The sequence below is a fragment of the Theropithecus gelada genome, chromosome 11, assembly GCF_003255815.1.
Source record: "Theropithecus gelada isolate Dixy chromosome 11, Tgel_1.0, whole genome shotgun sequence".
Classification (NCBI taxonomy): Eukaryota; Metazoa; Chordata; class Mammalia; order Primates; family Cercopithecidae; genus Theropithecus; species Theropithecus gelada.
In genome coordinates, this window is record NC_037679.1 from 24,071,298 (window position 1) to 24,083,713 (window position 12,416).

Below are 12,416 nucleotides of genomic sequence, written 5' to 3' on the forward strand. Positions count from 1 at the left end.
ACTCATTCTAATCAAACATTTTTAAAGTAAAAATAACTTTGTTCTTACAAAGAAACTGTTACCTTTGTCACAGTTCACTCCATAGAATCCAGGTGGGCAGATGCAGAAACCAGGAGTCACACAAAGTCCACCATTCATACACCGTGGGGTGCAAAGGGCTTATAGGGAGAGAGAACCCTGATTAAGGCCAAATGGTATTTTGGAGCAGGACCATTTTGAAATGTCAATAATACAACAGGTCTACATTTTCAAGCTTTGTGGTTGACTCTAAAATGATTACTCTTCAGAGATACAAGTTTGCTATATTAATATTATTTTTGTGGTATAAATTAGGCTATTTTTCAATTTCTCAGCCAATTTCTTAGAGATGACTTTTGGATTGGTTCCATTTGAATACCTGAATAAATTTTCCCCAGAATCATTTTGACTAAGATGTAGTCTTCTTAAAACTGTTAAATATTTTCAGTCTGCCCCATTTCCTTAATCTTCTAGTTCCAAGATAAATGCAAAGAAGAAAAATAAGAAAATATTCTTCTTTCTTACTTATTTTAAAATTATTTTTTAACTATCTCTCACAGGATATTCTTATTTCTTGAAGATGAAAAATATTTTGCTTACTCTAGTCAGATAAGCTCTTAGTATTTAAACATCTTATGATTAATATTCATTTCCATGCTTATCTTTTTGCATATATTTTAAAAAATTAATTTCCCTGAAATTGATGTACTTACTACACAAATTCTTTTCCCCCACTTTTTTGCCTTGTAACATCATAAGTCAGATATATTATTCGTTGTGAATCAAGCTACTTTTAATTGGAATAATTTCAGATCAGTGGTGATACTAGCTTTTTAAACCCAACTTAAGTGGAGGAAAAAACCCTCAAAATTATCATAAGATTATGCCAAAGTACAGTGGCTGTATTTGTGAAGTGGTACGAGTTGGGGGAGATGGCCAGGAATGGCCACAAAAAGTGGAGGCATTGTGCCAAAGTTTTCTGCCCCTGTGACCCGAAAAATAATTTCAGGTGTTAAAAATCCACATGGGGCTCCTGCATGACATTCATGTTCATTAGGAAGGGAGCAAGGGAAGTCGGCTCTGTGTCTTACCTTTCTCACAGTGAGGTCCGTGGAACCCATCAGGACACTCGCAGATACGTCTTTCATTACAAAAGCCTCCATTTCGGCACCCGCCTGGGCACTCAGCTTCACCAGAGAGAAACAAAGCTTATATGGACACCCTTGAAATCATGTTGGGTGAATCACAGCCAGCATGAGACAGTAGTGTTCATTTCTGTTCTAGCCCACCAATTAATCATAATTGATCAAATACCAGTACTTCCAACTCATTCCCTCGATATCACTTGGATTTCACTAAAGCTGCTGCAGAGTAAGATTTTGCCTCTCTTACTTCCAATAGTAGGGGGCTCATGGAAGAAGGTAAAGCAAATTTTATTCTGCCTTCATCTCCTCCTATGGATCTACTGTACCTTGTTAAATTCACACTGCAATTGAATGAATGGTATTGCCTTTCCCCTTTCAGAGGGTAAGATGACTTATAGGCGCATCTTTAGAGCACTGAAAGGCTCCAGAGCTTAAATTCTGAGCTAGAAAAGCTTGTATGCAGATGCGAGAGAAGCCTGGGCCTTTATGTTTAAATGGGCTTCTGGGGTGTGGTGGGGAGGTACTGAGTGAAGCCTTGACCTGGTAGGGATCACTGGCATGAGGTGGCACCCTGTCCTCCATGGATGTGAGCAGCATCAGGCTTTCGTTAAGGGTTATATTACTGTTGCCTTTGACAAGTGGGAAGTGATGGTAATGACAAGCCACCTTGCTGTGAGCAAACAGAGCAAGAAAGGGGGGGAAATTCATGACGACAGGTAAGATATACTGGGACTCCCAACAACTGTGTTGGAGGAGTGGAGAGGGAGGAGGAAAAGGTGTTTTGAAAAGGTTCCTATTCCTAATATTAAAAGTGGGGTCAAAGTTAGAGAAAGTCTATCTTAGTACTGTTGCTAAATCCTGTGCTTATCATCTCCTCCTTCCGTTGCTGTAGTTACACAGCCATCATCCAAAAAACCATGTGTGTGTGTGTATGTGTGTATAGATATAAATATTTGGCCCAAGTCACACCTAAAGCCCTTACAACATGTCTTCTCTTGAATCACCATCAGTGCTTACCTTGCTGACATGTTTTAAAGAAGATAGCATTTTGAGGTGTCTGGAGAATGGTGTTGCCTTCAGAATTCATAACAATCACATTCACTTCAAATGCTGCCACCCCATCCTGTTTTCCAAGACATGGGAAACCAACTTGAACAACTAAAAGAAAAAAAGAGAAAGTATGGGGAAACAGTTAATCTAGTTGATTCTAGTTATACAGAAATCTTGGGAAAAGAGTCAAAGGACAAAGCAAAAATGTTCACATGTTGTGGATTTCCTTGTATCTCCACTGGAGTAGGAACTGTATTTTGAGCATCTGGGCTCCACAGAAGTTGGGCATCATGTGAGGTGAAGAAAGAGTGAATGACTCTCATTAATTTTTACCTCATTAATATGGAATTGGGGATATTCTGTTCATAGTCTAAACTTGTACTATCTTAAATATTTTCCCTGGAAATTAAAGATGGAAAGAAGAATCATAAAGTGGCTAATTATACATCAGTGTAGCATGGGAAGAACAAAAAGACAAACAAAAATAAATAAAAAGTGGTTGATTGGGGGAAGAAACTTTGTGGCATCTTCGTCAACCTCCATATAATCCAAAAAGGGCTAGAAATAAGCATTTCATAATCTCTTAAATAAAGCCCGATGAGCAATACCCCACTGGTTTATGTTTACTATGTGTATGTGACAGTGACAAAATATCTTCTTTGAAAATATTTTATGACTCAGACTAGAGGCCAATCATTGGACTGAGTTAATGAAGTTAATATTTTATCAGGCTGTTTGTTAATAAGAAGTGTCCATATCTCAGGCATCTAGAAGAGAGTTTGATGTGGTGAAATAATCTCATGAATAGGGTTATATCTAATAGTTTATGTTCCTAAAGAGAAGTTTCTCTTTCTTGTGAGTCTACACTCGGCTTGTGCAAGTGTTGACAATGAAGTCACAAAGCAGGGATTGGGAACTGAAGACATTGCTGTACAAAGAGGGAAGGAGGACACCCATTGTGGGATACCCACAAGTCACTGGGCGAAAATGGGGCAAATCAGACACAACCATTTGCTGAGAAGCTGATTATGTATATTTCCAACATCCACTAGGTTATGATAACATATCTACTGGGTAAGACTGATCTAGGAGATCCACCATACTTGTTCTTCCTTGTGAATATAAAGAAATATTGCTAATGGGTATATTTTTTGCTTCATTTTATTTCTGCATGGCAGGTTATGGTTTCTGCCAAGCTTGTGCAGAAACCATATCAAGCTAAGACGAATCTTTTCCTTTTAAGAGTGTCAATAAACTTTCTTCCTAGGTTTATAGGAATAAATGGGCTGGAAACTGGTCTGCCCTTTTCTGTAAAGCATTGCACACAAGCTGGTCATACAGTTTCCTAGTGTGCTTTTGGCAACCCAAAACTCTTCTTACAGCTCTGGCATTGTCAGTGTTCATTGCTATGCCATACTCAAAATTACATGGACTTCCATTTCCAGCTCCCCTGAAACTTGAGATTTTAACATTGCAAATCATTACGATGAAAAAGGAACACGGATATTTTAACAGAAATAAAAAGAAAAAACAAAAAATTTGTGTCTAAAGTTCTAAAGTAAAATTGTCCCTATTGAAAACCTTGGCTTAAGAAAATCCCATATATAAAAATGCCAATTTACAAAACATTTATGAATGGAGATTTCTACTTCAGAAAGTAGCAAAGGAATTGACAGGTAAGTTCCTTAAATTGTTTGTACTTATACTTTGTTCAATTATAAAACTTTACTCTTCTTATGACTCTTTTACATGGACAGGTAGGCCAATAATTGCTTTGAGGCATAAAAAGATAGAAAAACCTGAACGGAGACTTAAAGATAGAACTTTTAGAATCTTCCTCACTGCACGCCATCATCCAAACTTTATTCTTTTCCAGGTATATCTTTTATCTGAACCACATTCAGCCTCTCTTTGCAGCCCACCTGATTCTTTTAAAAAGGCCCTTCAGTTGTATTTTGGCTTCCAGAATCTTGGTATGGAAGAGAAGATGCTTACCAGTAAACTCATTTTCATTTCTGCTTGCCAGCATTATCAAATTTCAAAACATACCTTGGATATTAAATATCAAAAACTGTCTTATTAAGTTTGTAGGAAATTTAGTTAAGAACAATTATTAGTTCTTCCACATCTTCAGATGTGCTAAAAGACCGTTTACAAATCTGGTTAAATTATGACTACATGTTCACAAGCTCCCATTGTCAGTTGTCAGGGATGCTTCTAGAGGGTTTGGAGTGCTCATATAAAAGTGTGTGGTTTGCGGCTGGGTGCAGTGGCTTACCCCTGTAATCCCAGCACTTTGGGAGGCCAAGGTGGGGTGCATCACTTGAGATCAGGAGTTGGAGACCAGCCTGGCCAACATGGTGAAACCTGTGTCTACTAAAAATAAAAAAATCGCCGGTATGTTGGTATATATCCATAATCCCAGCTATTGGGAGGCTGAGGCATGAGAATCACTTGAACCCAGGAGACAGAGGTTGCAGCGAGCCAAGATAGAGCCACTGCACTTCAGCCTGGGCAACAGAGCAAGATTCCATAAAAAAAAAAAAAAAAAAAAGGAAAGAAAGAACAGTGTGTGGTTTGCTAACATAACCTTTAAGTCAATTAAAGTAAGGACATGTTCACAGAGTTCCCAGGCCTGTGGTGATGCTAGAAGATATGGCTTTCCACTATCGCAGGGAACAAAAACGAGGTTGCAAAAGCTAATGAAAGTTTTAAAATAGAAAAACTGCAAGCAATTTTGGCAGATAACTAAAGATGCAGTATCTTCATTTTCTTAGTAAACTAAAAGAAATGATATCCCTAAAAATTATTTTACTAAAGTTATATTCAATTACTGTTATAACTGATATGAAATATTTTCCTTCTTACATTTTTTTAAAGACCTAGTATACTCTAGGCTTACAATTTTTGCTAATTTTATTTGTGCATAATAATTCCAGCCCTCAAATTCAGCTTCAAGTTAAAAATGAACACATTAAAAATCCCATCAGCCCAGGTAGATAAGTTTTACCTGCACATTTCTACCTCTTTGGAAGTAGAAGGCATGTAAGCACAGTTATGATCTGAACCCTACGGCAGAATGATTTGTAAAGAACTAGGAAATAAAGTTTAGAAATTAGGAGGTGCCTAGCTTATAATTTCAATGAATTACTATTTTTTTCACTGAGGATATCTTGTGCCAGATCAGCAATTAACTTTTAATGTAAAAGAATAAATTACAGAAAGATGTGATAAACCAAACCATTACACTTGCCCACTCTTCAATTTTAAAATACAAAGTAAAAATTTTATTTCTTCTTGTGCAAACCCATTTGTCTTCCTTTCTGTTTATATAAACTTTACCTATAAGACCATTTAGGTAATAATATTTATAATTGAACACCTTTTTAAAGTTTTCAAAGAATTTTGCTTTAAAAAACCAAAATCTGACTGTAGTTAGCTGCATCTCCAGTAATTGCCTTTTGTCAACCCTGTGCTCTGCCCAAACTATTTCTCTCAGTTCCCCAAATGTGTGGTGCACGTCCACAATTTCCTGACTGCACACCCAGGTGCTTGGAATGTTCTTGTGTTTTCTGTCCTACTGTCCTCCCACTCAACTTTCAAGGCCAAAATTAAATAGTACTTGCTTTCTTTAGCCTTTCCTAACACCCCTTGCCTGTATAATTACATTTATATATTTTACAAACACCTATATATATTATTTCATTGTGGTGTAATGATTTAATTACAGTTTGCATTCTTTGCTAAGGATGAGAATTCTCAAAAACAAGAACTATATCTTGTTATTGTAATCTCGGCATCTAGCATATTATCTGTCACAAACTAGGTACCAACAGATGTGATATATGTTCTGGTAGACACAACCATATATCTCATGTGCACAGGCACACACTTGCACTTCCACACATGCACATACCTGTACAAATACACAGAAACAGAAATTCACCATATACGGTGGGAGTTGTAGAGAATAAAATACTAGCAACAGCACTCAGAAAAACAGATGCACAGAGAAAAAGAGACATCAAAGGCAGAAAAAGCAGAGACTCTTTGCTTCCAAGGAATAACAGGAATGTGAAAGTCATGTACTTTTGCAACAATAGGCATATGAGTAAAGAGCCACTGTTCCCAAACGCTAGATGAAGTTAGGCTGGTTGTGAATTCCAGTGCAGAATAGGTTGTATAATCTAAACGAGGTGAATTAAAACAACTCAGAAAAACTAAAGCAGATTGAATATAACTCACAGCATTGAAGTACAGACTGATATGCCATTGATTGCACATCAACTAACTCTTCCACAGAAGACAGCAGCAAATTTGTTCTGATTGCATACTGCTCCCACATACAGATGGGCATGGTGCTCAGATAGCCTCAGCCTCCAGTCAGTTGAGTCCCTGTCCTTACAACAAGGCAAGAGATGAGAAAGGCAGGCAAGAGCCCATCCTCCACACCATATGATCATGAACCGCTACATCACTAGAAATATACAACGTAAATATTCATCAGTCCTTCAAGCTGCCCTGCCAGCCATTCATTCTCTTACCAAATACTTAGCACAAACTCTGGGCTTCACATTCTGCTAAGAACTGGGGTCACCTATAAGAAGATGGTCTCTCCAGCATGGGCATCTATTTAATACAGTGTAGACATTGGATTCCTAAAAGTCCTAGTTGAGAAACACCACTGCCCTGTTGGTTTCATGGTCAGACAAAGAGAGTGTTCAAAGAGGCAAAGTCTTGGCTTCATGAAACTGTTTTTTGTTATACAACTCAGTAATTTTACTGAACCACCCTGCAGTTTGTATTTCCTGTTTTTGTTCTCTTCTGATGCCAGAAGGCAGGCACTTCATAACTGTTAAAGATCAAGAGTTTTCTTTTTTCATGTAGTGTTTAGGCATATAGGAGTCTGTGGGATAAAAGAACAGTTTAGCAGCTTGGGGGTATAAAATAGCCCTGTAGAATAATGAATGCTACCTGGATGCTTAAGAGCAAAGACACACTGATTTGGTTACTTTTTAATAATGCAAGGTACCTTCACTTCTCCTACTGGAGGGACTGAGCTAATGAGGCTAATGAGTAACTGCCCTGCAATGGTCTAAGGTTCCCATAAACTTCTTGCACCTGCATTTCTACAAACAAATCCTACATCTGCTTCTAAAAGACTGTGTGTGTAAGGGGGTGGTGGGGTGAGGGAGTTGTATATGCAGAGGATGTGTGTGTGTGTGCAAGTCCGTGTGCACACAGGGACACATGTGTACATATCTCCTGGTTCCCAAAGAAGGCTTGTTGTTTTTAGTTTCAGGTTGACCAAAGTGTTACCCACTTTTCCCTCTACATTTATTATTTATAAAGAACCCAAAGTATTAGAAAATTATGTTCTATCTAAACATGATCTATTAAAATATCCTCACATCATATGTTCAAAATCTTATGTGTCAATTTCCTAAGAAGTAGAATTTCAGTAAGATTTTTTTTTTTTTTAACTAGACACAAAAAGTGAAAAAAGCACTTAGGATACAAGCATTAAATTAGAAATTCAAAGACGCAAGATTTACCAGAAGCTGAGCAGGTAGGTATAACTGGTAATTAATGTATTTTTAATGGGCCATGATAAGCTTATATTCCTTTATTAATCAGAAAAAATATATAAAATAGAAATTGAGAGATGTTATGTACTTATTTTATTCTGACTGCTTCTAAAACAAAACAAAAGAGCAAGAAGAATTTTATAGAAAATTATCTTTAGCCAGCTGCTGGCTCATGCCTGTAATCCCAACACTTTGGGAGGCCAAGGCAGGCAGATCACTTGAGGTCAGGAGTTCGAGACAGACCCTGGCAACATGGTGAAACCCAGTCTCTACTAAAAATACAAAAATCAGCCAGGCATGGTGGCGTGTTCCTGTAATCCCAGCTACTCAGGAGGCTGAGGCAGAAGAATCACTTGAACTCAGGAGGTGGAGGTTGCGGTGAGCTGAGACCCACACCACTGCACTCAAGCCTGGGTGACAGAGGGGCACTCTGTCTCAAAAAAAAAAAAAAAAAAAAGAAAATTATTTTCGACTAAAAAGGAACACCATGTGACATGACATGAGATTGAGTGATGACCGTATGCCAAGAATTTGGTGGCTGGAGTGCCTTTGTTTTCTCCACAAAGTAATAAAGCCCTACCAATGCCATCTGAGTGGAATCAGCGTATCCAGATCTCTGGAATAGATACTCCTGTCCTTGGGGCTACACATCTCAGGTGAATAAATCTTCACCCAGAACCCAAACACATCTAGGTCAGAAACAGATCCTCTAGGGGGGCTGTTGGTCACACCTGCAGCACTGTGATGATCAAAGAGAAACTGAAGTTATACTCCTCCTGTCTACACCCATGATGGCACTTAGATTGGGAAATTAGAGAAACTCTGTTTATTTAGTCTCCCACTCTTATGGCAGTGGAATGCAACAAGGAAGATCCACTGGAAGTGGCAGATAACTGTAATCTGAAAATGCCCTTTGTAAAAGTACCTGATCTTCTGATTACTTTAGAGACTTAAATTAGTTCTGAAGGGGATTTGTATTAGTCATCTGACAAAATTTATTTTCATGTTCCTCTAGAAGAATAAGACTAAATTTTTTTTTAAAAAGAGAGAGTATGCCATTGATGATTTTAAAACACTATAAACTACAACTATCACAATAGTAAAATAAAGAGTAATCTCTAAACATACCCTATGTGTAGAAAAACTTAACGTGAAGTAAACAGTATATCTTGAATCAATTCAACTTCTCATGTCAGAAAAGTTAATGACTCAAAAATAATTCAGTTTAGACCCTTATTTCATAATCCAAAAATAAATTTTTATAAAATGCTAGATGCATATGTAAGTTATCACTTAACTGCTTTCTGAAATAGGAATTAGTACCAAAACATACATGCAGTGCAAAAAATTGCAAGGGAAAAGATAGGTTTGACCACATAGGATTTTAAAGCCTCTGCATATTCTCCTCCAAAATAACATAAAATATAAATGTTAAATTGAAAAATATGCAATAAGTGGTAAATATACCTAATATACAACAAGCTTTGCAGATCAGTAGGAAGAACACTATTATCTCAATATAAAAATGAGCATGGTACACATTTTTCATGCTTTAATAGATACAAGAAAATTTTTTTTTCCTTAATAGGAATAAAAAATACCAAAAGAAGACTGTGATAAATGACTTTTTACTTTTTCTTTCTTTTATCTTTTTTGAGACTGACTTTTTTTTTTTTTTTTTTGCTCTGTTGCCCGGGCTGGAGTGCCTTGGTATGATCATATCTCACTCCCCAGCTCAAACAACCCTCCTGCCTCAGCCTCTTGAGTGTCTGGGACTATGGGCATGTGCCATCATACCTGGCTAATTTTTAAAATTTTTTGTAGAGACAGAGTCTCACTATGTTGCCCAGGCTGGTCTTGAATTCCTGGGCACAAGCAAGCCTCCTCCCTCAGCCCCCGAAAGTGTTGGGATTATAGGTGTGAGTCACCACACCCGGCCCGACTTTTTACTTTATTAGCCACTGAAGTAGTTAATGTGATCAATAACCTATGTTGATGAGATTACAGTAAGCCAAGCATTCTCCCTATTGCTTAACCAAGGTAAAAACGGGTATGATAACCTTTATGGAAAGTAATTTGGCATTTTGGCAATTTGTTTTAAGAATCTTTAAAAAGCTCATAGTTCCTATCCTTTGACACAATAATTCAACTTTTAGGAATCAATTTTAACAAAATAATGAGATAAGCACCAGGATTTTGGTATGCACATTAACCCAACAATTACTTTCTGAATACCTGCTCTGTGCTGGGCCCTGGGGTGGAGCCACAGTGAACAAAAATTAGGGCTCCTATGTGCATGGAAGTTACCATCCATTAGTTTAAAAAAATTGTGATATTTCTATATTCAAACTCTAAAAACAATGTCATTAACAAGTAATAAGGGAATGGGTATACAAATTATGGTATATCCATAAAATAGAATATTGTAAGATCATTAAAAACAACTTTTGAAAAAAAAAATCCATAATGACATAGGAAATGGTTATGTTAAAAGGTTAAAAGCAAAAACAAAAAATCATGATGCAAAACCAAATATGTATTACCGCAAGTATGTAAAAATTCAGAGAAAAAAGATTAGAAGGAAATACATTAGGATGTTAACACAAGGTGACTTGTGATCTCTACATATTTCTAAAAGTCAGAAATTCTGGGCTCTAGTCTCAACTCTACTGCTTATTACTATCCTAATATTTGACTTTGGGCAAGCCAGTCAAATCTCCTAAGTCTTAATTTTTTAATTTAGAAAATGGAGCTGCAATTCTGGATTTGACTCACTGCTAGTATTCAAATTAGATAGCGCAAGAGTGGGTCTCCTGTAAGCTGAAAAGTTTGAAACAAATATCACATACTATTATTTTCTTAGCAAAGAAGGATGATTAGACTAGAAATGTTGAACCCCTTTCTCCCATTTTCCCACATCTCCTCTCTCCTTCAAATTCTAATTGAATACAATGCTAACTTTTGGGGAATTTTCTTGACTTACCCCATCTGCCCTCCAATCACTTACTTTGTATCTTTGCCACATTTTTGTGTATCTCATTAATCCATACATTGGCCAAATATATCTCACTAGATGTGTTTATTTCTTCTTTTTTTTTTCTTTAAAAATGTCTTGAATCATTTATGAACTTAGTGTGGGCTGGGCTGGGGCTAGTCTGAATTTTTAGAAAATTATATAACCATAATTTCTTCACTCCCATCTTAATCCTTTGCCCACAGAATAACAACTGAACTGTCCTAAAATCAACAGATCTCTTTAGGAAAACATCTCATAACCTCTCTGATGGTAGGACATTTGCATCTTAAATATTCTCATCATCATTACATTTTAAGTGTAAACCTTGCTTCAGGCAAAGACCACCCACCTGATGCCTTGTGAGGCACTGTTCCCAGCAGAGGGACATTGACGGTTGGATCTGCCATGATGCCTTTATCCAGGGAGCGCAAGGACAGGAATTCATAGAAGTATTCTGCCTACAGAAAAAGGCACTGACAGTTAGTAACATGGAAACCACAGAGAGGGAGAAGGCACCACTGAATTCATTGTCCATCTGATGGGGCAGAGATAATTTTCATTACAGGAACTCTGGAGCACACGGCATCCAAGATACTGGGTAGGCACAACGCACCCTTCTGTGTTAGACTCTGGAAAGAAGTGATCTTTAAAAACATTAAAAATAGTCACAATAGTCAGTCTGTTTTTTGGGGTTTCTGTTTGTTTGTTTTTTGAGACAGAGTCTTGCTCTGTTGCCCAGGCTGGAGTGCAGTGGTGCAGTCTCAGCTCACTGCAACCTCTGCCTCCCAGGTTCAAGCGAGTCTCCTGCCTCAGCCTCCTGAGTAGCTGGGATTACAGGCATACGCCACCACGCCCGGCTAATTTTTGCATTTTTAGTAGAGATTGGGTTTCACCATGTTGCCAGGGTCTGTCTCGAACTCCTGACCTCAAGTGATCTGCCTGCCTTGGCCTCCCAAAGTGCTGAGATTACAGGTGTTAGCTACTATGTCCGCCCAGTAAACTTTTAACTTAAATGATATTAATCGCTGTCTTTATAAAAGAATGAGAAAACAAATTATCTTAGGGAAATAAGTGATGTCAAACCAGTTATTGACTAAAATCCATCTCAGCTATTTTAGCCATTCTTTAATACTCCTAATTCTAAGTTCTAAAGTGAGTCTTTTGATCAGAATTTGGAGAGTTGTAATGAAGTCCCAAATTTCATGATCTTGCTGTTAACATTTATTTTTTACTCTCATTCCCTTTGAAAGATTTGTATTTAATGTCTCAATTTATTATGGAGAGAAAAGCCAAAAAACGCAAAAACCACCATCACAATAAGATAACAAGCCATAAACCTTTACATTGTAAACATGTTCATTTACCCACTAAATCTAGTTGAGAAAATGATTCCTGCTACTCAAATGGCCATGAATATTGAAAGTAATGATGCATAATCTCACTATAGAGCTTTAATGCTTAATGGATTCCCAACTGGATTATTAAAAGGGTTTGTGAAGGCCAGGCTTGGCAGCTCACGCCTATAATCCCAGCACTTTGGGAGGCTGAGGCAGGTGGATCACTTGAGGTCAGGAGTTCGAGATCAGCCTGGCCAACATG

At 37.5% G+C, this 12,416-nt stretch overlaps 1 protein-coding gene across 2 annotated transcripts in view; it reads right to left on the reverse strand.

Moving 5' to 3' along the window:
- WIF1 (WNT inhibitory factor 1) overlaps positions 1-12,416 on the reverse strand; it is a 72,738-nt gene that overhangs the window by 16,354 nt on the left and 43,968 nt on the right. For both annotated transcript variants that reach the window (XM_025401808.1, XM_025401807.1), the window contains exons 3-6: positions 11,167-11,275; positions 2,181-2,321; positions 1,110-1,205; positions 63-158 (exon numbers count right to left, since the gene is read on the reverse strand). In XM_025401808.1, coding sequence (XP_025257593.1) covers positions 63-158; positions 1,110-1,205; positions 2,181-2,321; positions 11,167-11,275 — 442 coding nt within the window. The remainder of the gene's footprint in view (positions 1-62; positions 159-1,109; positions 1,206-2,180; positions 2,322-11,166; positions 11,276-12,416) is intronic.